Consider the following 26,466-nt stretch of genomic DNA (forward strand, 5'->3'; position numbering starts at 1 on the left):
TAAACAACAGCGCCCTCTCGTAAGGTCGATGACTTGATAAACACGACAGCGAAATGCAAATGTTATTTCACAAAAGCTATGTATACTCCTACATAGTATTAATAGTAATGTATGCTCATCCTTAAAATAATCAGACAATTTTGCTTTGGGCAGCAAGTTCTAGGACTATGTATTATGTTGGTATTCATACATCGCCAGTGTCAGAGCTAGAGCTTTAACCACGTCACTCAAATAAAGTTTTCAAGAAGTTTCTATAATTATTCCCTCTGTTTAAACAGACTAATCGTGTAGTTAAACCTAATTTAATGTGGTGTCACACTATCGTCCATCGATAAAAGTGTGGATTTTTTTTTCACGATCTGTACATTAAAGGGATTTTTCATGAAATAGTATATTGTTGACTGAACTGTATTATAGGTTCAACGTGGACAATGTCTTAACAAGTTAAAACGTACACCGTACGCCTATGTCAACGACAATTGAATTTTCAATGTTCAATTATTTGTTATGAAAAAGTTGAAACAACATTGAAGCGATAATGTTGCAAGCAATACAAAATATAAATTTTGCATAATAAGTAATTGCTCGGTGCAGTTTCAGGTATAACGAGGGCTGAATGAAAGCGTAGAGCCCTTATTTGAACTTAAATCCCCCAAAGTTTGTTCAAACAGTGCTAATTGCTCTTGAGAACCCCTTCATATAATTTTAAGTGACAGGAAGATAAAACAATTTATTATTCCATTCCCCTTTCTGCGGCATAAGACTAAACAACCTAGCTGGAATCGAAGTAATCAACGGGGGGGGGGGGGGGGGGTGGTATTTGCCTGATTGTGTACAAGTTTTTGACCCAATTGTATCTTCACCAATACCAAGTATTAAATCTTGACAAGATAGTCTTATCGTAACTTGTGTGCGTCGAATACAAACATTCAAAACAGATCACCACGAAAGGTGAACTAAACTGTATTATTTGATTTTTGAACAGTTGGATTGTTTTAATCATCACATAAACGTAAACATTGGTTACACTAAAACCAACCTGTAAAATTGTCATTTTAAATGAAGATAGCGTTGCCGACAATCTGGAGCGGTTATGTCCACACCAAGAAGAAAAATCCGTTCGTAGTACACCATCTGAGAAACATTGCATGCAGAAACGTTTCTCGAAACCCTCTTTCCAAAAAACACATTCCCTTGAAGGGAACAGTTTCACAAAATGCTATTCATTTATTGCAAGTGTCTATGATCAGTCATTTTTAGAGTAATAACTAAAGGTATACCCTCCATTTAAAAAGCCTTGGGGACCCACCCACTATTTACAACCAGCCTTATCAGTATATCTTGAACTTTGATACGCATAAACGCTTCTTACAATTGTGATACTGCAACGTATGCTGTAACCACAATAGTGTTTGAAATAAAAAGAAAATACTAAATGGCAAATTAAATATTGACCAGTGTGTAAACACAAACTGCAAGCAAAACTGCACTAGTAAATGTTGAAATACTTCAAAAGTTTGAACTTAGTCGTTGGGTTTGTTGGCAGTGTAGTATGATACATGGAGTAGAAGTTCACATTGAGGGGAACAAAAGGTGCAGCTTATTATGAAAATCGCGTAATGTAGCACGACATCATGGTATTGACAACATGATTTGTGTTTTTGCATCGAGGAAAAACGATTCCAATAGGATAGTTTCATTATTTTGTGGAAAAAGAGAAGTTTTATAGTCTGGTATAATCAATCCTCACACTAGGAACGAAAGGTTGAAATTAACTTACAGAATGTAAGTTAATTTCAACCGGTAAGTGAACTTGTAGTTTATTATGGAAATCGTGTAATTAAACATGACATCACTGTCTACTAGAACAAACACCGGTGGTTTTTGCATCACGGCAAAACTATTTCAATAATTTCGTTAGTTTTAGCTAAGGCTCAGGCCTGTGTGCTTTGTTTTTGAAAGGGCAATGGCATCAAGGCATTTAGGCATTTATCCTTGGTAAATCTCTTCTTAGTGAGTGTTGCTCTGAAAAGAGCTGGTGTGGTCTCGAAGTTTCGAACTACTGTGCTCGTCTTCATATAAATCGTTTAAATTTCTATTTGAACATTTCAAGGGCACTAAGGCTTTGACTAGGAGGCATGGGGGCAATCGCATTCGTTGCCTCCGTAATCAGGCCTGATGATTAACATTCAAAGTAACTCTGGAACGAAAGGTTGAAACTAACTTACAAAATGATTATGTTTTTTGTCGTGTAAGCGTTATGCAGGTAGGCATAGGCCCTAGTACAAGCATGGAGGAAGGATAACTTGTTCCTCCATGCAAGGTATCATCAAGATGTCAAGACGATCCCACAATGACTTTACTTTGCTAATGAGTCCCTTCTTAATGACTGTGCTATAAATAAGTGATGCATAATCTCACGCTTAATTACAATAATTATGGGCGTGGTCACTGTTTCATGGAGCCTGCTGTATAATTTGAAGGGCTCGTGTAAACCAAAGTCAAGTATCGCTGTATATGCTATAACGCTATAAGTACACCACTTGAAAGTAGTTACCTGTGTGCATTATTAATAGCAGTTTGATATTATAAACTTATGAGTGTTGAGTGTTTGTGATAAAAGACCCCAGCGGTCCTTTGAAAACCAACCTTGAGCTGAGTTGTCATGTGACTCATTCTATTGTCACGCAAATGCGGGGTACACACAGACAGGATTTCTTTTGCCCTACTTTTATTATGACAAAAAAACGAGCACCATTCATGGCCACCTATTCATCACATGGATGCTAACTAAAGGGTGCTAGTAAACATGGGAGCCAATATCACAACCATGACGCGGCGAGCATGGCGTCCGCAACAACCCTTAGAACAGTGTTAAAAACCTGCCATTTACACGTCTCCATCTGAAGGATTTATGTTTTAGCGTCTACCATATCCTTGCTCTATGCTTCGACAGTGAGGATGGAAAGCTTCGATCGCCACTACCGTGCTCCATCATAAAGAAGAGAATACCAAACGCCTTCTGTGTACATCCGGGAGTCACCAGCTTCCTCCTTGGTTATCGACTATTTGAAAGAGGGTTGGATTTTACTGCCGAGTTTGGATGAGAAGGAACGTAAAGCATCATCATGTTTTCTCCTATTTCAGTAGGAGCGTATCTCATACAGAAGATAACTGGTGGGGAAGATGCGGATGAAGAAGGAGGGGATGCTGAAAGGTGGGTATTATTAATGGAGTCACTACGATGCGATGGTTAGGGTTTGTTATAATGCCAGCGTCAACAAGACACGTCATTTGTACATTCTTGTGGTCATGATGTAATCATAACGTTTGCTTATCAGATGTTATGCATTTATTATTACAAATACAAGTTGTTAGTCAGCCTCTAGTCAGGGCATACTCCCCCCCCCCCAATCATGTATCATATTCCCGTTAAATTATATACCTACTGGGTAGATTTATTACTCAGTTATGAATACAGCCTCGAACCACCTGTGTGGTTCGCTATGCACCATGCAGATGTCATAATAGCTTTGTATTGGGAGCCAGAGATCTGCGTTGAACAACAAATATATGACCCTTCTCATGTACATAATGCACACGTTGTATGCCTATGAAATTGTATACATCACAGTGGATTTTGTTTGCACTTGGGTTTTGCATGCTCATGTGGAGGGTGTTGGAATATCACACGAGGCATCAAAGGATAAACTGATGTAATGTGTTTCCTACTTCATTGCAAGTATTGCCTAATGCAGTCATCGTGATAACGATTTTGGATGAGTGTTTTGGATGAGCCTGCCTCATGGTTATCTATTTCTACCTCCATGGTTTTAACAATGAACTATGCCAAATCGCGATGTGTAGGAGGCCTACAGTTAGTGTATGGAGCTATAAAATCAAACCAACGTGACATCATCCTATGAACGAACTGAACATTTTGATATGTTGATGATGTTGTGAATGAACTGCGTCTTCCAGGCATTCCATTATAATTTACGTCATGTCTTCCAGAACACGTTTGTCGCAATATGATGAATATTTATTCATGTATGGATTACCACCAATTATGTAAGTACTTAGCATTGAGTTGTCCATTGTTTTTGTGATTAGTTTCAGGTCAGACCAATTAACATTTTTGCAAACATGGAGCAAACGTGCACGTGTAATGAACAAGTGCATGTAATTATAATATTACACTATACATGGGTGGACCTTTAACCCGACACAAAATTATGTTTTTGTCATTACTAAACAAGTTTATTTCTTAGCTTAAGGCTACAAAGAAACCGCATTCCTAAGTTCAGGGACTGTGTGGGTCGACTGTGGGCCAACTTGAATCCATCAGACCATTGATAAAAAAAATAGTGAGACCTTGACATACGAATGAAAGGCGTTGTCATGTATGAGTGATGCTGATGTATGCACTAGACCTAAATATTATAAGTTGATATCTTTCTACAGATTGTCACAGTATGGGGTTGGGATATACTACAGACCTTTGACAGCTACGGTCAAAAGGCAACGTCTACCACACAGCTTTCAATCCTAGGTCATGCACTAGAACCTGTGCAATTTACAGATTCTACATTAAATACGTCACACAGTTTTCAATCCTATCTTGAGTCCATATAGACTACTAGAATGTGTGCCATCTTCCAGATTCTATAGTCCATGTTCTAGAATTTGTGCAATACTATCAGATTCAAATGATTCCACATTGCCTAGGCTATATCATTTCCTTCATGGAAACTCCACTTATTTTGAAGTTGGAATTACAATTTCATATAAAAGATATTGCATGCCCCTATATGGCCTTATCCGTCGACATTTTCAGCTAGACAAAAATGTATAAATGTGGGTCCATTGCAAATATAGCAAACATGAACACATGTTCAGGTCTTTATATTATCTTAATATAGTGGGTACACAGAATACAGGATACTAATACTAATTGGCGAAATCTATGACTTTAATTGAAAAGGGAAATCTATCTCAACTGAAAAGTGATGATTTTAGAACGAAATAATTGATAGTGCTGTTGTTTTATGTTGATCACGTATTGCCTGCATAAATACCCCCATGGTTGTCGACGTGAAACTACTTGATACTGTGTTATTGAATTGTTGAAGTTAAAGGACAATTTCAAATAAAAGACACTGCAGCCACCCCCCCCCCCCCGAATCCGTCGAAATTTTCAGCTACACAAATTCATGCATGGGCCTAAATACGAACTTAATATCAAACGTAAACACATGTTCAGATGTGTCTTTACATGTTATAGTGACATGTACATGTGGTTACACACATACATAAATGGCAAAAACGAATCATAAAACCATCCCTGTCAAATGCAACAGCTGGCGAAATCCATTATCCATTATAATCGAAAAGGGTCATAATACATAAATTCAGAAATAAGAAAGTGATGATAATTAAACGAAATAGAAGTCTAGCTTACCCCATCCTCGATGTATTTTGTACTTTTAAACTAACCGTCTCAGTAAAGCCTGCATGCTCTCAGGTTAGTTGCATCTCTGGTTTGCCATGTGTTCCTGCATTAGATAAAATAGTTCAAACACGTTTGGTAAAAAGTTGCTTCGGAAACTTAAGACCAATCGAGATGTTCAAAAATAAATGTACATTACATAATTTGGGGGTAAAGTTATACATAAATTATACCTGACTTAATGATTTAAAATGTAATTTGTGGGCCGTCTTTGAAAACATTTGTTTAAAACTGATAACACGAACACATTTTCGGCATTTTTCGAAAACTTCGAAGTAGGCCTACTGATACAAAGTCTGAGACAACTACTCAATGAGTTTTATTCTGATAAAGGAACATTATATAATTGGTAAGAAAAAAAACTTGTCTAAGATCACAGATTTACAAAACTTACACGGTCTAATGATGTGATAGTAGAAAACATATACTCCCTTTTTGTCTGAAATGCCATATTTGATGAGAAATATAAAAAACATCCCGTTTTGAGTTTAACGCTCAGTGAGCCTTTTTTATCATTTTTTAAATCGAATCGATGTCATGCAAATATGTGTAATCGGCTTTTCACTTTTTTATTGTGACCCAGATGATCGATCGATCTCAAACTTATACAGGTTTGTCAGTTTATGTATATGGTGGATTACATAAAGTGCTTACACTGCCAGCAACTGTTTGGTCTTTATAAGTACTTGATACGAAGTAGGTATATTTACGAATTCTGCAAACAAATAATACCACTTTTTATTATTGATAAAATGTTTATCCAAATGTTAATACTCAGTAAGGTGCATTTTCCCTTTAAACAAAATGTGAGGTTCAGTAGACACGTCAGTTATCGTTACTGTCCCTCATCACTCAATATAAGACGTCCGTGAAAAGGATTGAATTTATCGCCGTCTACTTGATCGAAAAGGCGGCCAAGGTTGGGAAACGGTTATGCCTTGGATTCGCGGTGTTCTTGGCGAGGGATATATACAAGATGACTGCATATTTTAATAAAGTAACTCTATAGGAAATAATCATTTGATCTCTCATGCATTTGAATGAATATTTTAATTTATAGTAATATAAAGGAAGGAACTAGTTATTTGTCTTATTTATTTCAATCAATCAATCAATCAATCAATCAATCAATCAATCAATCAATCAATCAATCAATCAATCAATCAATCAATCAATCAATCAATCAATCAATCAATCAATCAATCAATCAATCAATCAATCAATCAATCAATCAATCAATCAATCAATCAATCAATCAATCAATCAATCAATCAATCAATCAATCAATCAATCAATCAATCATTCAATCAATCAATCAATCAATCATGAATAATTTATAAAGCGCCTAAATCAAAGGTTTGCCCAAAGGCGCTGAGGCACAGAAGAAATAAATAAGACATTGATGTGCGCTTTCAGAAGTGTATTGAATGTGTTGAAGGATGGTGAGTCTCTGATGTGATTTTGAAGGTTATTCCAGAGTTTATGTATCATGTACTGAGAAGGCTGTATCAGCAGAAATTGTGTTACTCCTTCTTTGCACAACAAAGTATGGTGAACAGGAGCTATTTGACCTGAAGTATCTCCGTTCAGCACCAACTTCCATGATATGTTTGATATTTTTTCCTTCATTTATTCGCCATTGGTTGGTACAAAACAATGTCAGAGTAAACAACCCGAAAACTGAATGATATGAAAGTTATGATTTAATCTTAAGATAATAATATTTTAGTTTCGATTAGTTTGTCAGCGTGTTCAGTAGGGCAAGCAAGACACTTACAATGCAAAACAATTTCAAACAAAATATCAAATTGGGTTTTATGAATTTCCGTGTATCGCAACGGAACAGAATTTTTTTCAAATATTTCATGTCACGACACAAAACAATCATAGTTAATCAAAGTTACATGCATGTATGCTTCGTTTTTAAAAGGGCATGGGTGTTTTCCTTGGTAAAGGGCACTTTTTGAGGATATTGTAAATTTCTACTGTAGAATGTCAAGGGCAACAAGGCAAAGGCCAGGGGGCATTGAGGCAATCGCATATGTTGCCTCCGTGTTGGTATCATGCCAACATCATAGTCTATAATCGTTCTTTTCTGAAAGAGAAATGTTTAAAAATAGACGTGTCAACATGCGGCATTTGATTACAAGAATCATGTATACTTTCAGATGGTTCACCTGTAGAAATTTTCTCGCCGCATTAAGTGGCTCTACAATCGGATTATCGTTTCGATTATCCACACTCAAGGGGATCTGTGGTGATGATACACCCTGTATTTTCCTGTATAATCCATTAAGCAGATTAATAACACCGCTGTGGTTTCAAGAGTCTTTGTTGGGTTTGTATCCTTCATTTTTTTTGTAAGGGGTGGGAGATGTCGAGCCTTATACTACTTAATATCTGCAAAAAAATGATCTGAAAATTATCAGTCAGGCTTGAAACTCCACAGAGGCAACGAAGGTTATCGTCTCAATGCCCCTCAATTCAATTCAATTCAATTCAATTTATTTATTACATCACAGATTACTGAATTTTTTGTCCCTGTGTGCACTAAAAAGATTCAAATTTGATACTTATAGAAAAACAAAAAAACATTACATTTTAAAAACACATAATTAATTACAAAAACTTTGTATAAGCAATAAATAGGGTAGTTCAAGTTTTACAAAGAGAGAAACGTTATCAAAATCTCACCATCACTGATTAAAATGGAAAAACAACAACAACTACTACTAAGTTACCTTATAAAAAGTGAGTTAAAAAGATGAATAGCACTGGGTAAAAAAGATAGTCTGAACCGGTTTGTGCGAGTAGAGAGAGAACGTTGCATTGGTGCCCTTGAACTGCTCCAGTAGAAATTTATAATACTCTCATAGTGTGCCATTTACCAAAGAAAAAATGCCTTGGTGCCCTTGCCCTTTCAAAGGACTGTGCAGTATTGTGTACATGTTGACTGTGCAGTATTGTGGACATGGTCGTTGACATGATGCTAATTTAGATGGTTCAACTAGGGGTAATGCTTGAAGTACATGCCCAATTTAGCAGAAAGTACGTCAAAGTTAACCCGCAATATTATAGGCCGTAGACATCTTTGTTCTATTGTCTGTTTTGTTTTCTTACACGAATATCTGTAACTAATGTAGGCTCCTACAGTATTTGGTAAATGTTTACATGATACTGTTTTAGGGGGGTTCAACAACTTAGGAGTAATGCTTGAAGAAAATGTCTAATCTATAGCAAAACAATACGTCAAAGTTAAAAGTTTAAGGGCAATAGTTTAATCCAGTCTATCCACACTTTTTCGTCCATTCTCCTTAACATATTATTTGGGCACTAGACGGTTATAGCTGTGTTCTGTTATTGCTCCATGGTTCTGTATAGTATGGTTTGTTTTTCTTACACGAGTTATGTTCATAACCGAACGCAGGCCTTTACACGCTTGAACTTAACACTTCAATAACGCTTCGCTGATGTGCCGGACCCTTAACCTTTTCTTTTAGTTAGCTCACTAGACCCAATGATTGCGGGCTACATTGCCGCCATTTTTGCTGTTAACAATGACTCAAGTCTGTGTAACTATTGGTATCAGCTGTTAATCATTTACAGCTGTTTGGAAATAAACTTTGAACCTTTAATACCAGCAAGCTTGCCGACATCATGAAGATGAAGTTTGTTATTTATCTGGTAAATATCAACATTTCTAATGAATTTTTAATATTGCTTTTCATATTTTGTTCACATGAACATAGTCAATAGTCATAGGTGGTATAGTGTGATTATTGAACAACCACGAACGCTCTGAATACCGTTAATGTTAGTTTAACCTAGAAATCAAATTATAAGTTATTGAATTGGTGGTCTGCTCCATGGTCTGTGTAAGCGAATCGGCATTTCAAAATGGCGGTTGAGCTTTGTCCTATATCAACGGTGTGTATAATCAATTGTTATGACATGGCGTCGAAATATGCGGGTTAATAATGGGCGATGTAGACATATTTCTGTATGTCTGGATATTAAAACAGGAAATAGTAAGTATGAATATGTTTTCTATGGAAGGTTTGGGGCCATAAGTGATGTACAGATGTGTTTATCACACTGTTGTTGGTGATTCAATCGCCATATGTAAATGCATACCGTGTTTAAGTTTCAAATTGGCTTAGTTAATTTGATATATATATATGAAAGTTTTGCAAATGCTTTCAACAACTTGTTTTCGTTGGAGAGAATTTGAAAGGCAATTGCTCGGGCAAACGTTCACTCTCATAACGACGTAAGATAAGAAATAACTTTATAAACGGCAAACTTGCGGGTATAGTAGGCAAGTCCTTGTCTATAAAAAAAAAGAGCCAGTGTGTCGTTAAAGTATTCTGGCTGGCAAGTGTTAAGTCCAAAACTCCACTGAAATTCGGAGACGGGAAAGTGAAGATTCGTGGATAAAATGTTACGAGCAAACTTTATTTTCCCAAACTTGGTACGTCGTCGAACGAAGTTTGGTCACATTTATAACTATTTAACAACATTTACCAGATTATTTCTTGGTGCTTGCACTTTTTCGAGTATGATTTGATCAGTTTACATTTGGGTCTTTACTAAAGCAATTTTTTATCTTGAAATGATTTTGTAATTTGAAATGTATCATATTTTCAGCTGTATTTTGCACATCATGCTATCTTTCAGTTATGAAAGACAGCCACTTTCAAAGTGAAACAAATCTACAGTTAAGTGTAGATTCGTAACGGAACTACACTTTCATCAATAGAGTGACGTCACATAAATAGTTTAAGCTGGCTAGCCTACTCAGAATATCTGTGGTCGTGTTGAATTTCCACCATAATCTGACTATAATAATGTCGTGCTGAGAACTTAATCGAGGCAATAATATATTTTTGGTTCTTAAGGCAATGGAAACTTTTGGTAAACGGCCATAACAACTCACTTGGTATAAGCACCCGAGGGCTTTTGATATTTGTAAAAAAAACGGTTCTTTTAAAGTAATGCAGTTTTATTTTCACCCCAAGTTTTGAAAATGAGAAAGGCTTTCCCATGCATCTAAAAGCACACAACTTAATACAACGAGGATTTGTTTATTATTTTTTTCTTGCCATTTCGGTGGCAATTTCACAGGTTAGTTATTGTATATGCACATCATAACTAAGTGTGGAGAATTGTCTATGACAAAAATACCAGAAGTAGGCTATATCCTGCCTTTTAAAGGCACTGGACACTATTTTTAATTACTCAACATAATTGTTAGCATAACACTTTTGGTAACGAGCAATGGAGAGCTGTTGTGAGAACTGCTCCCTCTGAAGTAACATCGTTTTTGAGAAAGAGGTTTATTGTTTCTAGCTCACTCAAATAGATAATGACTTCAGTTGAAGCCTTCTATTATGCATCCGATAGCACAGGGTGTTTTTCTTCCATTATTCTCTTGCAACTTCGATGGCCGTTTAAGCCCGAATTTTCACAGATTTGTTATTTTTATGCATATGTTAAGATACACCAAGTGAGAATACTGATATTTGTCGATCAAACGTGTCCAGTGCCTTTAATACAACAAGTGTTTTTTCTTCTGTATTCTTGCAGCTTCGATGGCCAATGAGCCCAAATTTCCACAGATTTATTATTTTATGAACTTGTTTGGATACAAGTACACTAAGTGAGGAGAATATTGTCTTTTACAATTAGCAAAAGTATATGCATTGAAACTGCATTAGAAGTTTACATGGGCTATAGGATTGTTGTTTGTACATGATGATGTACACACCAGTTCACCCAAGACATTGAATGATGCTGACATTATGCATTAACTAACCGCTTTGATCGATAGAGCCGTAGCATAACTAGATGGGTGCATTTTCGTTTCTGTCATCCCTTGGGGTAGCTTTACACGTGAGGAGACATGTATATTACTGAGCGATCCACTGGGGGAGCACGGTCATGGTACTATGTGGAAGTATTTTGACCTGCAGGTGTCCTATATGCATGTACATGTAAATAAAAACTCTTATCAAAAAATGATTATTTTAAACAGCGATGACTTTTAAATAACAGCTCACCGACAATAGCTTCTTTCACAAGCAGTGGCACGAAATTTTGTCAGTAAAATAGTATTCATAATCGTCCAGGGCCCAATTTCATAAAGCCTGTAAAAAGCACAAAACTTGCTAAGCACAGAATAGTATTGCTTAGCGGATACAGGCTTTACCAGCTCAAATTACATTAAGTTTGCGTTGTTGTTGCTAGTGCCTGGATGTTTTTTTTGGTAAGCAAAGATATTTGTCAAGCAGTATTTTCTGCTTAACAGTTTTATGAAATTGGGCCCTGTGGGTTGATCTTAAAAGGTGACAACAAAACTCAAATCAAACTGATTTTGTGATGTGCATTTTATATGTATTTGGCACGCAACTGATCATCTTGTTCACTGTTTTTTTTTTTTTTTTTCCAGAGAGGATTCCACTGAGAGGAATAACCACAGTAGCGGAAGTGATTCTGATGAAGGAACGTCAGCGGACACCCCTGGGCCTGGAGTGCCTGTAAATCGAGCATTGACACTGGAGGAAGTCGACTGCAGCCCCATCATTGAATCGGAGATGATTTCACCACATACAGCGGCCAATGAGTACTCGTTCAAACAGGACGAGTTTGCGGCCCGGTTGGCTGTACTCCCTCAAGCCGATATTGCAGGGGAGGACACAATGACTTCATCATCAGAAAACCGAGATTGTATGGCTGATAGAGATACAGGCGGCTTACTAAAAGACTTTCAGTCAAGTGAAGAAACTATACCGCGGGATATAAATACTCATACGTTGCATCGTCATCAGGAAAACGAAATACCATCTCAAAGTGGACTGCGAGATAATGATACGACAGCTATAAATACTCCATTATCCGACGGCTATTCTGAAACAGCCGCTTATGATCATAGCGAGTTACACATTGACTCTGATCCGGAATCAGGGAGTGATTCGTCTAATACGAGTGGTGAAACAATGTCAACTGTGAAAGAAAACACTGAAAACCGTGATTTAGAAGATCCTGGTGATGGTAATGAATATAATGATAAGGGTAATGAATATAATGATACGCGCAATGAACCGGCACTGGATCACGTGTACATCGCCCCTGATCTCGAATTCCCATTCCATAAAAGCACAGTGCAACTTGATCCAGTTGATTTGAACACTATTTTAGAAAACATGGATAAGAAAGCAGCACTTGAACCACAGAAACAACAAGAAGGAAGACACACTCCAAAACCAATTACAGATGACGAACTAGAAAATGCATTGAAAATCCTTCGCAGTGGAAGACCTCCAGCACAGAGATCCTGGTATAGCCTGGACAACATCTCCAAACCAAACCGGACCTTTGCTCTTTATTACGCCAATGGAGAGTCAAGACGCAGGAGGAATTCATCAGATGATGACTGTATCAGCTTACCAGAGAAAAATTCCATACTTGGATTTCCGAAACCAGATGAACAAAGTGCTCTATATTATGTTAATGACCAATGGAGATTTGATGAGTTGCACATTCCAGACACACCGTCGGAGGAAGAATTTGCCTTGCCAGGTTCCACAAATGCTCCAGAAATTGTTGGTTCCAACCCCCAAAATCCTTTGGAATTGACACTGATATCAGATGAAGATGTGCTACCTTCGCCCCCTTCTGAATTGGATGAAACGCTGACCAATGAACTGATCCAAGAAATACCACAATTTTCCAAGCCATCTGGTCAAAAGACAATTCCTAAAGCAATCGTGAAGTCGTCTCCCGTTGTTTATTCCACACCATCCCCAGAAATATCGGTCGGTCCTTTGGAAGCACCACTTAACCCGAACCCGAGCAACGTTCCCCGTGGCAGCGTGCATTCCGTCAGAGCTTCTGTATATCCCGTAACTGAAAGACCTACATTCTTTATGCATTCGGGAGCAACCGATGAACAGGTGGACCCGAAACCAGAAAGTCCATCAACTGTTCCAGATGAGTATCCCAAGTCCCCTGAGCCGTACATTGCTGCTAGAGTAAAATATCCACAAACAGTTCATCCTCGAATTTCACCAAAGCAAAAAATATCCAAACACAACATTGCAGAGACAGAGCATTATCCAGTGCTATCAATGAAACAAAAAGAGATTGAGTTTGCAGAGCTTGAGAATATATTGCCTGAAAAGCCAAAATATCCACCACTTCCACCCAAACCAAGTTTTCTCAAAAGAAAAGTTGAGGAAAAACCTATCGCCCCATCATTGATAACTCAAGAAGAATCTTGTGTTGATCTCTCTAGTTTAGAAGCTAAACCCTCTAATAACAAAGATGAGTTGCCAATGTCCCCTGAACCATACATTTCAGCATCAGTCAAACACCAGGGTGTCTTTAATTTACCTTCATTGGGAACCCCAATAGCAATGAAAGTCCAACCAACGTACAGAGGAGCGGTAATAGTTGACGAACAATATCCAGTAATTTCAATAGCTCAGAAAGAGCTTGTCATGTCTGAGCTAGAGAATCTTGTTCCCAAGCGAAAGATTCCCCCTAAAGTGCCTCCGAAGCCAAGTTTCCGAAGGAGAGTTGAAGTTGATGAGAAACCCGCTGTTCCAACCAAAGTCCAAATTGTTCAAAGCTCTATTGACTTGTCTATCCTCGAGAGACGAGAGCCATCAAAGGAAACTCTACCAGAACTTGAGCAACAAATGGTGACCGCCCACCACCACACAGAAGAAGAAACAACCAATGAAGATGATGTTGTGATAATTCAGGCAGGAATTTCTGTTTATCGTCGACCATCTCATGAAGAATTTCCGGCACCACTACAAGCACGATCTCCGTCCTTGCAGATATCAGACGTTGGTGAAGTGTCAGTTAACCCTACTGCTAACAACGAACATGACACTAAGCCAAGTTCTGTAATGACATCTACAACAGAAGGTGTGAGGAGAATGAGCGCTTCACTTTCTATGCACCGTCTGGAGTCTGGAGAGCATTTAATGGAAACTGTGGTATCCATCCATGAACATGAAGATGAAGATGAGCAAATTGCAGAACCAGAAACTGAAGATTTGCCAAGTGGTGTGATTGATGCTGATGAGGATAAGGAAAATTTAAACGGATTGTCGGACAGTGAGCGGGATGGCAGCAGGTCTGGTACTGAAGACAGCTACCAGTCGTCTGGTTCCCTGCCTTTACGAGCGGACTCATTCAAGGGGTCCAGACTTCCACTTGCAGCATCTGCCAGCGACTTTTCGCTCGTCGAGCTGTTCCTCACCAGACGAATTTTTAACCGTGGCGGATATAACTATGCGTAAAATGGAGGCAGCTAAGAATACACATCACCTTGAAGATTCATCGTCAACATCTATATCAAGTGACTCTGACTCGTCTGGGTCGATTGATTCTGATGACAGTAGCTTTGAGTCCGCTGAAGAGCACACGTATGTCGTTACTGAGGAGAGTGAGGATGTCTTTGAAGGTCATTATGATGAGGGTCATAGGTCATCTCTACCTCAGGTCATTGAAGAGGTAGACGAGGAAGAAGAAGAAGACGAAGCAGAAGAGGAGAGTGGAGATAGTAGTGATGAAGGCGAAAGTGTGAATGAAGACAAGCAGGGATTTAAGATGGACCTACCCGATGAACATACACATGATACTGAAAAACAACAAGAGGAGAGCAGTCCAAATGAAAAGGATCCTCGGGTTTCACAAACTCCACAAACAGAACAATCTGAATTAACAGATGCAAACAATCTCGACAACATTCCAGTTGCAGTGCAACGGTACCCTCGATACATTTCTATAGATAAATCTGACATTGAACCACACGCTGAATATGCATTGAGTAAGACCGTGGATTTGGAACGTCCCCCTCAACCCAAACCTTGGGCGTATCCAGATGAAAGTGTTCCTGAGACGGCCCTCTCTAATGAGGAGGATACATCCTCCGGGAATGATGAGCCACAGAATGAGTCAGAATTGGACAAGGAGTCTGAAAACAGTGAGCAAATGGAAGAGGACTATTCCGAATATTCCGATGAGCCAGAATGGCAACCTCCTCCACCATCTTCTGGTGCTCGCGTATTTGTTCTTACAGCAAATATGTTCCGTCCTACTAGAGTGGAGCCACAGGCTGACGAAACAAGAGACGTCAAAGTCAATTCAAAATCCTCCCCAGGAAAGAACCGGAGATGCTGTCAGAGATGATGCGTTTGAACGAGATGTGAAGTATATCGATGATAAAGAGTATAAAGAGTATGAAGAGGAACTGCAGAACATGGTTGGCCCAAACAACCACGAGCTAGAACCAGATAGATACTTCAAACCAATTTCAGAAGTCATGCCCTCTGCATCTGAATCGAATGTACAGGAGAAACCTATGCATATCAACGATCCAAACCGCACTCCTGAAAATAGCAGTCAACACGGAGAAGCTAAACCTAAAGAGGTGAACTCTGTCACGGTGACATATACCGTGATTCACACAAGGAAAACACCCACGCTAGACCGTGAGATTCCATCATCACCAAGCGAACCACGATATGAAAACTTTCCAGTGAGAAACAAAGATATTGATGAATCAACCCCAGAGTTTGAACCATATAACAGCGAAACCAATTCCATTGAATCAGGAAAGCCGGAGGAAAATGGAACAAATCATTCTGACAATGTCCCAAAACATGAGTCTGAGGTCGACAAATTTGATAACAAGACAGCGAAACAAGAACCACTTTCTTCACAAGATGCAAGCACTGATGATCACCTTAAAAGCTCCAAGTTCATTCCCGTGCATGAGGTTGGGCCATACAACTACACTTCCTCAGAACCGAAAGAACATAAACCAGGAAACCGTGAAACTATAGTAAGGAAAACTGAACTGAACTCCGGTGTATCTGTCTTTTCAGTTTCGTCTAGAGAGCAGAGACCACAGAGACAGCCTTCAACAAGACGAGATGATGGAGCCGAACCCGAGGATTCAGGTCCATACCGATTCGGTTCTTGGTATGAAGAGCCGACTGAAGAGGCTCCCTGCTATGGCGATTGCATTGGTAAAACGTGACATCAAATTGCCGAGTGACAACCTACCAATCAGAGAAACAGTCTCAAAACCCAACCCAAAACCTAAGGTTGAACCCGTTGTAGTTAACACTCAACCAACATCTCCTCTTAAAGAGGGTCCATACAAATATTCAGCTTGGTACGAAGCCCCTACTGAAGAAAATGAGGAGAGTTCGAATGATGCAGTCGTTGGGGAAACGTTCGTCAGACCTGAGCCTAAACCCGAGCCTAAACCTGAGCCAAAGGTTGAACCCGTTGTGGTTAACACCCAACAAACTTCTCCTCTTAAAGATGGTCCATACAGATATTCCACTTGGTACGAAGAACCCAAAGAAGAAAAGAAGGAGAGTACTGATGATGTAGTTGTAATTTCTTCATACGATGCAAATGACCCGAACTCACCTCAAAAGCAAACACCCCTCTCGCCTGTCAGAGAGCCAGGGAGCTACTCGTACAGCTCCTGGTATGAAGAGCCTACCGATAAACCAAAAGAGGACTTCTTTGTCCTTTCAACTCCAATTGTAAGTGATGACAAATCAGACTCTGTCACGTCGAAGAAGAAAAGCTCTGATGATACACGTTCGAGGCAACGGTACAGACCAAGCGATCTGGACGATGTTCAACCAGAAAAGATCGAAGAACCACAGGAAGAGGATACTTTTGTTATTTCAAAACCATCTACTGAAACATCACAGCTTCCAAGAAAACCCGATACCAATACGAGACAGGAGAGACTCCTGCGTGAGGCTCTCGCAAGAGAATCCCGCGAAATGCAGTATGAAGCACAATACAAATACAGTACTTGGTATGACGAGAAACCAGCTTCATACGAGCCGAGTGACACCTTTACAATTTCTAGAACAACTGAGGAAACAACACGTAGTGCACCTGATGAGACGAAACGAGACTCTCGTGAACGTCAATTCGCAGGACAGTACATTTACAGCACTTGGAGTGAGAGCACATCACCAACAAAGACTTCTGAAACATTCACGATTTCCAGACCAGAAGAAGACCCAAGACCATTGACGTCTGGCTCTGGCGACGACTTGTATTATCCTAGAGAAGAAACCTCTCGTACTGGTTTGGTCGTCACAGATCCAACGGGAAGAAAACCATCAGGGGACAGTATCTCCGGAAGCTCATCACGGATTAACAGTAACAGCAGCAGCCGGACCTCTGGTTCCCTTGCCGATGTAAGCGCAACATCCGGAGAGGCCATGAGACGGACGTGGAGTGATGACTCAGAGAACGCCAGCGGTGATGATGCCCGTGGTGATGATGCCCGTGGTGTAGGAAGCCAAAACTCTCCTGTACCAGTAGGTAGAATGAACACCGTACAACCTCCTCAGCCGAAGCCTCGTCTAAGCAAACCCAGCGTACCTTCCAGCAGTGATGACGAACAACAAGCTAAGCCGAGGAGGCCAGGTAGAGGCGAAGCAAGGGGGCAAGAGACTCCTCGTACCGTAGATGAAACACTGAGTTCAAAAGCTGAGTATGCTTTAGTTTCATCAGCGTGGAAACCCGTGGGAGAGACTGTCCAACACTCAGGTGAGAGTGTAGTATGGGACTCTGGAGATGATAGTAGAATGACACGTGGTAGAGATCGTAAGGATCAGAACAGCAGGTATTCAGTCACAGATAAGTCAAGGCGGGAAATCGAGAACATGCTGGACTCACTCGTCCCAGATGATGAATTTCAAGATGACACATCTAATGTATCGTATAATATTCGGGGAGACCATAGTTTGCCACCACCTCAACAGTTAAACAAAGGTCATGGTTCAACAAGTCAGTGGAGGCAAGACAGTACAAGGAGTTATAATGCTCTACCACAAGCTGTAAACGAACAAACATCTTACATGTATAAAGAAACACGCACGCATTTCACTTCTGAACCTCACATTAGTATGGGCCAAGAACCGGATTTCCCTGAACCCATTTTGGCAGCGCAGCCACAAAGAGGCGAATCAGCAACAACACATCCTTCAAACCGACCTGGAAGGCATAATGTTTCAAGGGAGGTGCCTGATGTTGCTCCATTAAGCTCCAGAGATGAATACAAGCTTGCAGCTGCTTCATGGGAGAATCTATCAACCGCCAGTGATAATGGGACTCGTCGTGCTAAAATGGAGACGTGGGATAATGACCCTGATGCTGTAAGTGCCCAGCAAAGGGGACATTCTTTACCGTTAGCGGGGCGTCAGAGATTTCAATCTGCAGAGCCGGCTCCGAATTTGCCCGAAGAAGCATCTCTACCTCCTCGTGGCCCTAAGAGAAACGGTTTAGTAATCGCTGCAGACATCCACGCACCATATGCACAACCAGCGCCAGCTACGCAACACTTAGGAGTTCATATGCTGAGTGCAAGTTCCTCATCGAATGCTGAATTGGCACCACCTCCCCTTCAAGATTGGGGTACATCCCGGAAAGCTCACAGTGTATTAGGAATCAATCAACCACCGCCGAAGAAGAAGGCAGTCTCGAAATCTGTAATACCTGATGCGGAAGCTATACATAGGCATCGACATCGCCCCCCTGCAAAAGGTCTCCGCCCACCGCCTACAGGTGCCAGGTCTGGTCGGCCTTCATCACCCGTCTCAGTCTCGAGTTACTCCAGCACCCAGTCACTACCAGCCAGGATATTGCCTCGTCTACCCCATGACAACGAGTTGGAGAAACTTAAACACCAACTTGTACTCATCAGCAAACAGATTGAAATCAAAACAGGTGAACTTAAGCAGATTAATCTACTAAACCCATCCATTAGATATCACATTCCAATAAGAGGTAGCCGGGGAGAGCTGATCAGCCCAGATGGCAGAATTCTTTCAACCCCAGAGGCCCCTAATAAGAGAGAGCTAGAAAAGTACAAGAAGTTCTTTGATCGTCTCCCGGAGCCCGACTTCCGAAGATTGATGCACGAGATACTAGATTTTAAGAATAAAGTCAGACACAAGGAGGAAGAGATAAAAAGACTGACTAATCAGTGTACTGGATTAAGGAAAAGACTCCTTTGGCTTGCCAAACACGAAAAATAAAATAAATACACAAAGTGCCACTTAGTTGTATTAAAATGTGCCACCGTGCACCCGTCGGTAATCGAAACGCATGATTGATAGTCATATTTTTAGCAGCAGTATGAGGAAATGTAAAATGTCATTCAAACATGTTATGTTCATCAGGGAAAAAAAGAAATTTAATTTATCACATTGTTTTATAGCCATAATATCCAAAAATGAAATTTAATTGATTACGTTGTTTTATATAACCACAAAAAGTAATAACCAATATTTTAAAGATGGCAATCAGTTCAGAAGGTTATATATTTTGATAATGTGAACCATATAAATATTCTTCATCTGAGTGTTACATACAATGCTTTTTACATTTCATTTGCACAGAATTATGTCAGAATAGCTGACAAAGTTATAAAAACAACGGCAACTGTGAGAGAGAAAGAGAGTAAAACGCAAACAACATCAGGGTCAAAGTTCATAGAGCTGCTCATATGTACAAAAGCTAGCTAAGCACAAAAGATATGCCTACCAGAAAAAGGTTACCAGGTAGAACTGCTAAAGCACAAAAGGTAGCTTAGCACAAAAAAGTTATGCTCACAGAATTAGGTTACCAGCAAAAATATCATATCACGTGTACAACTTGTTACTTGTATCCTGATAATTGTTGCTTAACAGAAACTTGTTAAGCAATATTTTCTGCTTAAGCACCTTTATGAAATTGGGCCCTGACATTGTGTTGGCCAGTATGACAGCATTTTATCTGTTTCAGCAACCATCCCCCAGTAGGGCCTAGATTGGTCTTTAATTAGCGCGATGCTCGTCAATCGCTTAAATAGTAGGTGTAACATTGAAAGTTCTCTTATTAGTCTGAAATTCGTAAATATTTCGAGCTTTTGGGTTAGGGTGCCTCGTTTGGGGAAAAATTTAGTGCACTTTTTCTAGGGGGCACTCGGTTGACGAAATACATGTATCTGTAGCGTATATATTTTTGTGTTCGCATTGTATTCATGTTATTGACTTTGGCGCCTCAACTAAATGTTTGCAGTGATGCACAGTGGTGTTTTAAACATGAGACTCCTTCACATTCAAAATTTCAAAATTGTTCCTTGAGGATATTATTGCTCCTTTTTATGTACATGTGATGGTGCAGTTGATTTCATTAAGTTGCCTGAAAACAAAATTACATCGTGTGCCAAGGCTCCAGCATACGAATTTATATTGAAGCTATGTCACGAGACGCATCGCATTTTTTTTTAAATCATACAAATTATTGCTTATGCTGTTTGTAGACCACTGTGTTCCTTGACATGAGAAATAATAATGACATAACCATCAGAAGTATCAAATAGTGTTTTTTATTTCAGAACTTTGTTTAAACGGTTTATCAATGTTTTCTTAAATCAGTTGCCACAATATTTTGGCCAAGGTATGTTTACACACATGCGTTAATTATTAGTTTCTTTACTGCACGTGGTGTATAGTGTTATTATTTGTTAAAACAAAGTCAATGATTTTAGAGTTTGAAGGAAAGGTATAGTTTGGTAGTCACTATTAAAATAATGGCAATAAAAACCTTTGGTTATAAGCCTATACAGCAGCGTTTGATAGTATAAAGCATTTTCAGAAGCATTTCACTTCGAAGTAATGTGGTTATATAAAAAGGTTACAATTTTGTGTGCCCCAAACATTTCCGTAAAGCTTCTCAGATTGTGAATTCATATTTTTGGGGCTTATTTTTCCTATAGCGTGGACATTATATTGCTCCGGATTTTCGGCGATATCTTAAAAACAAGACCACCTTTTGAATTGACATGTTCAGATGGCATTAAAAACAATCAAATGGCTCAAAAACAAAAGGTTTACTTTGCCTTTAAAAAACATTTTATTAGAAGCTTCGTGCTTATAAAAACAAGTAGGACTACAGATAGGATTTATACAGTAATAAAATATAGTTTCCATTTTATAGCAGCTACTTTATATATAATGTTCCATCTTGCAAAACATATTTAATATACAATTTGACAATTTCTGAACTGAGGTTAATTGAGCCATTGTCGTACAGTATCTGTAACAATGTTTAAGTAACAATGCGATGGTCTTTGCTAAATATGTATACCATCTTGCAAAACATGATAAATATTCATGTCGTGAAATCTTTTGATGAGGTTCATTTTGTACTGAACAATTGTCATGTATATGGCATACGTAACAATTTGTGTTACTGAATGAAATCCGATGGTCTTTGCTAAATATGTTCCGTCTTGCAAAACATATGAAATATTCGATGGTTTTTGCTAACATTTGCAGCAAATAAGTTTCGTGTTTTACTTTCTTGAATTCTGCGAAGACAAATGCTGCCATGTATAATGGAATATCACGCTGTGTACACTATACTTGATAATCATAATTGTATGTGCAAAACGGTACTTTCATATGAACTTTGGAAAGTATAATTAAAGTGTATTTTCTAGGATTTATTGACAATATTATATCTAAGTATGTTACATTTAATGCTTCCTCTTTAGTTTCGCAATCAAATATTAAATTACATATATTTAGTGTACAAATTATTATGTATATACGAAACGGTTCGAGTGGTATTTTTTGAGAAATGTCTTGTATTAATAGAAAATCGCTGCAAAAAATTTACAAATCAGAATGTAACGCGTTTAACTTTTTGGTGTTATTACATGCATTGCTCCCTTCACCTTTTAAATATCGAATGGGCATTATAGATACCAGAGTTTAGAATGAATGAAACTGCATTTATAATGTACGAGTACAATCTTCAACTTTAATTTCACATTTCAATTCTTGAGTTAAAGGAACATTACAGAACTGTTATGAAAAAACCTCGTCTAAGATCACAGATTTACATACAAATACACGGTCTACACGATGATGATGGTAGAAAACATCCCTTGAAAAAATTATGTCTGAAATGCCATATTTGATGAGGAATAAATAAAACTTGTTTCCTGTTTGGAGTTTATCGCTCAGTGAGCGTTTTTTTTAAAGACATTTGTTGTCAGTTTATATGGTGGATTACATAAAGTGCTTACACTGCCAGCAACTGTTTTGTTAGCAATATTCGAATCTGTAATATTCCTTTGACATTGGCTCAATATTTTCAATTTTAACTTTTTTACCAGAATCATGTTTTCTGAAATTTATTGTACAAACTGCAACTTTTTGTTTAGGGATTATGGTTATTCTTGTTTCCACATAGTAAAAGCACAGTGTATATGTTCATGCATTTTATAGGCCCATACAAATAATTGTGATTACTCTTTCACACCTTGGCTTATATATTTTCAAGTAGTGTATATTTAGTTCACACAATACATTTGTATACGGATAGATTTTATAATCACTTCTGTAAATTTAAAGGGGAAACTGTGTGTTATTACATACAGTTCAGAGTGAGTAAGAATTAAAACATAAATCAATCAGAAAAACGAAGAGCGATTGTTTATTTTATAGGAGCAAAATTATGTAATGTATACGTTCGGTAATCACTCTTAAAAGTTATGCAGTAAAAACATTTGGTTATATGATACCGTTACATTTTACTTCGAGGTAAGGTTGTTTTGTAAAAAGCTAAAAGTTGTTTATACCACACAATTTGAATCTGAGAAGCGTTACCGTAACGCTTCTTAGATTGTGTATTCCTATCAGGGATTATTCTTCATTTATATTATCTACATTTATATGTTTAAAACAAACGAAAAGTAAAAAACCCCAAAGATACGCTGTATTTAAAGGCAGTGGACACTGTTGGTAATTGTCAAAGACCAGTCTTCTCACTTGGTGTGTCTCAACATATACATAAAATAACAAACCTCTGACAATTTGAGCTCGATCGGTCATCAGGGAAACAAAGAAATTTAATAACCTTGTCACACGAAGGTGTGTGAGTTTAGATGGTTGTTTCGAGACCTCAAGTTCTAAATCTGAGGTCTCGAAATCAAATTCGTGGAAAATTACTTTTTTCTCGGAAACTATGGCACTTCAGAGGGTGCCGTTTCTCACAATGCTTTATACCATCAACCTCTCCCTATTACTTGTCACCAAGAAAGGTTTTATGCTAATAATTATTTTGAGTAATTACCAATAGTGTCCACTGCCTTAAATACAACAAAATTACCATCTCATTTAAATGGCATACACTGTAATATCTTTGATATGCACATTCCGCAAGTGACTTGTAATAGTGATGAGAACAAGTATTGCCAACAAGAAGTCCAACCATCGATGCCTTTAAATATAATCTAATTATATTCCCTTTTTATTAATTTAAAATATGCTTCTTCTTTTAGAGGACATATTTAACCCGAGGAGAAAGCGTTTATTGAATTTTGAAGTTAGAATTCAATAAAACAAAAATGAAATGTCATTCTCAGTCAGCGTCATGTTTAGCCATCCGATTTCTGAATCTTGCCATGGAGAACGAGCTCCAGTCAGTCGGCTGTGGGGACGGTTGTCCCTCTGCTATGACCACTGGTGTCTCTCGCACATTGGGCCGGTTACGGTTCGACTTCCATGAATTAATCCGGTTGGCAACGGATCGGATCAGCATCCCTGGTAGTTCTGTGAGTGTACTTCTTCTTCTTTCTCTTGGTTCGGCTGCTGATGATTCTTGTGCACTACTTATGGTGGCTGTGGCACTAACTGTTGGATTTGTCAGTTCGGCACCTGTGAGATCTGTATCTGAGTTTTCCTCTCCAATGCTTAGTAGAGAGGGTTGTCTGGGTCGGGCTGTGCCTCTGCTTACAAGACCAGGCGCATTCATCAACATGGCGTTCATCAATTCATTCAGGTCAGTGGCTGACTCAGCATAGTCGCTGTCAGTACCATACGTTTCATCATTCCCGCGAACCTTGTCTTCATTTTTTTCACCAATCCGTCCGGGTCCTGCTGATGATTCTGGCCGAGTGTCTCTGTCGTTGGGGGCGGTTGAGTCAGTATCCAAGGCTTGGTGATCGTGAATGTTCTGGAGAATGAGCCTCTCGAGGAATCTCTTCCGTTGCACGCGGTTCCCAAGCTGGGAAAAATCCGTCTGGATCCGGTTCAATCTCTTTCTCATAGTACGAGTCAGAACTACGGGTTCCTGCATCTTCAAACCACTGAAAACACCAGGAGTATTTGATGCAGAGGTAGTGGACGACCCAAGATCACTCTTGACGGTGAAGTTGATGAAGTCAGGATGACCAATAGGCATTGATGTCATCACATGGCCGGCATTGGGCTGGCATCTGTTGTCAGGCGGTTCAACTCGAAGGAGAAGTGAGTGACTGACAATGTCTGAAATCTTCTTTTGTCTGTTTTTAAGCTGATGACAGCAACCGTACCCGAATATGCCATAAGTGAAGCACATCTCGAGATCAAGTACAGCAATGGTTTTATGTCTGTACTGAAGGTCGTGTGATCCAGCCACATACAAACTCTTAATGATGTCATACAGATGCATGTCTTTGTGGCCAACGATTCTATGCACATGAGGGCTCTCCACGAGGACTAAGTCAAAACGAACCTGTGGGGGAAGTAAATGTGAATAATATTAATATGACTTGAGCTGAACATTGTCATCAGCCGGAGCCGATTTCAAGAGCTAAAATTTGCCTTATCCTAACTGCAAATAGATCTTAATCGCTTAGCAAAGTATGTCAAAATATAAATCACCATGGTAATACTGATAACTCATTCTCTGACGAATCAGTGCTGTGTGAAATCGTTCCCATTATATTAATAAAAATTGTCAAAAGACATCCCATGATGGCGTCTCTAGTAAACAAAAACGGCGATGCGATAGGAGATTATGCCCCCCCCCCACACCCCTCACCATACGGAGAACTGTGTACAAATAATATTCTGAAAGTGATAGCGCCCTCTTCTGAATAAACTCCTTTTCAGCCCATGTTAATTTCCCTAATGGAGATTCAAATGATTCGAAAAAGTGACTTCACCATATACCCCTTTGCAAAATATGGGTTGAGCCTTTGTTAATAAATGGTATATTTCTTATGACATAAGTACATTTTCCATCACTGTTTTCTTGATTACAAAAACTCGTTTAGTAGCATGTTTAGTATCGACTATGCTACATCATCCATGTAGTTTGGATGGAAGTTTATTTCGTATCAAGCAACTTATATATTAATTATTTACCTCATTTGACGGGTCGGAACGTTTCCTCGACACTTTAATGGAGAAGTGTTTGAGATCATCCAGTACTATTTTCTCATCTTTCTCAACTATGACAGTGGCAGTCGACTTGATGAAAGACCCAACCTTAATTCGTATGTAGAGCTCAGGGTCATCGGTTGATTCAATGAGGTTATTGTCCAAGTTTTTCAGTAGTTTTGTATGGACGCTAAGCACTGCGCTTGGAAGGGCCGCTACGTACTCGGCTGAACTATCGTCCTCCTCAATGAAATCGAAACTCTCGTCACTCGACATTATTGTGGTTAAGTTATCTCGCAAATTGACAGTCTTTTAAAAGGTTCAACAGTTACAAGTTCAAATGATACGAATCATGCTGAATGTTAACATTTCGTCACTACTTTTTCAAAAACTTTCGCACCCGCGTGAGCGTTGCGTTTGAACGCGGACGCGTCCGTGCGTTCGAAATTATTATAAAACACCCGCGAAACAGAATTTCGCGGGTTTTGACTTCAACATGAAATTCATAAATAATTATGTAGACTACATTGACAAAAGGATCATTGTGATGGGATTGCTTGCAGGACATGAAGACATCCGACAACCTTGAAGTTCTCTGTATATGCAAGCTTCAAATGCCCAGAACGTACACAGGAAAAGGTAGGTTGAAACAAAATGTTTGAGCTCTTCCTAAAGCGAAATATTTTGTGATTTTTACTT

The 26,466-nt window shown here is 38.9% G+C and overlaps 2 protein-coding genes across 2 annotated transcripts; one reads left to right on the forward strand and one right to left on the reverse strand.

The window, feature by feature from the left end:
* The first annotated feature begins 2,803 nt into the window (after positions 1-2,803).
* Positions 2,804-20,131, forward strand: LOC117293257. The gene is given in 5 exon segments (XM_033775485.1): positions 2,804-3,217; positions 11,958-14,673; positions 14,675-15,643; positions 15,645-16,532; positions 16,534-20,131. Coding segments are annotated over 5 exon segments (7,734 nt in total). The 5' UTR covers positions 2,804-3,128; the 3' UTR covers positions 19,606-20,131.
* Positions 20,132-23,983: 3,852 nt separating this feature from the next.
* LOC117293279 (C2 calcium-dependent domain-containing protein 6-like) lies at positions 23,984-26,043 on the reverse strand. The gene is made up of 2 exons (XM_033775516.1): positions 25,753-26,043; positions 23,984-25,117 (listed from the first exon to the last, which is right to left on the reverse strand). Exons 1-2 carry the CDS (start codon positions 26,041-26,043, stop codon positions 23,984-23,986), a joined length of 1,425 nt encoding a protein of 474 aa, XP_033631407.1.
* Between the last annotated feature and the right edge of the window lie 423 nt (positions 26,044-26,466).

This window comes from Asterias rubens, chromosome 8 (genome assembly GCF_902459465.1).
Source record: "Asterias rubens chromosome 8, eAstRub1.3, whole genome shotgun sequence".
Classification (NCBI taxonomy): Eukaryota; Metazoa; Echinodermata; class Asteroidea; order Forcipulatida; family Asteriidae; genus Asterias; species Asterias rubens.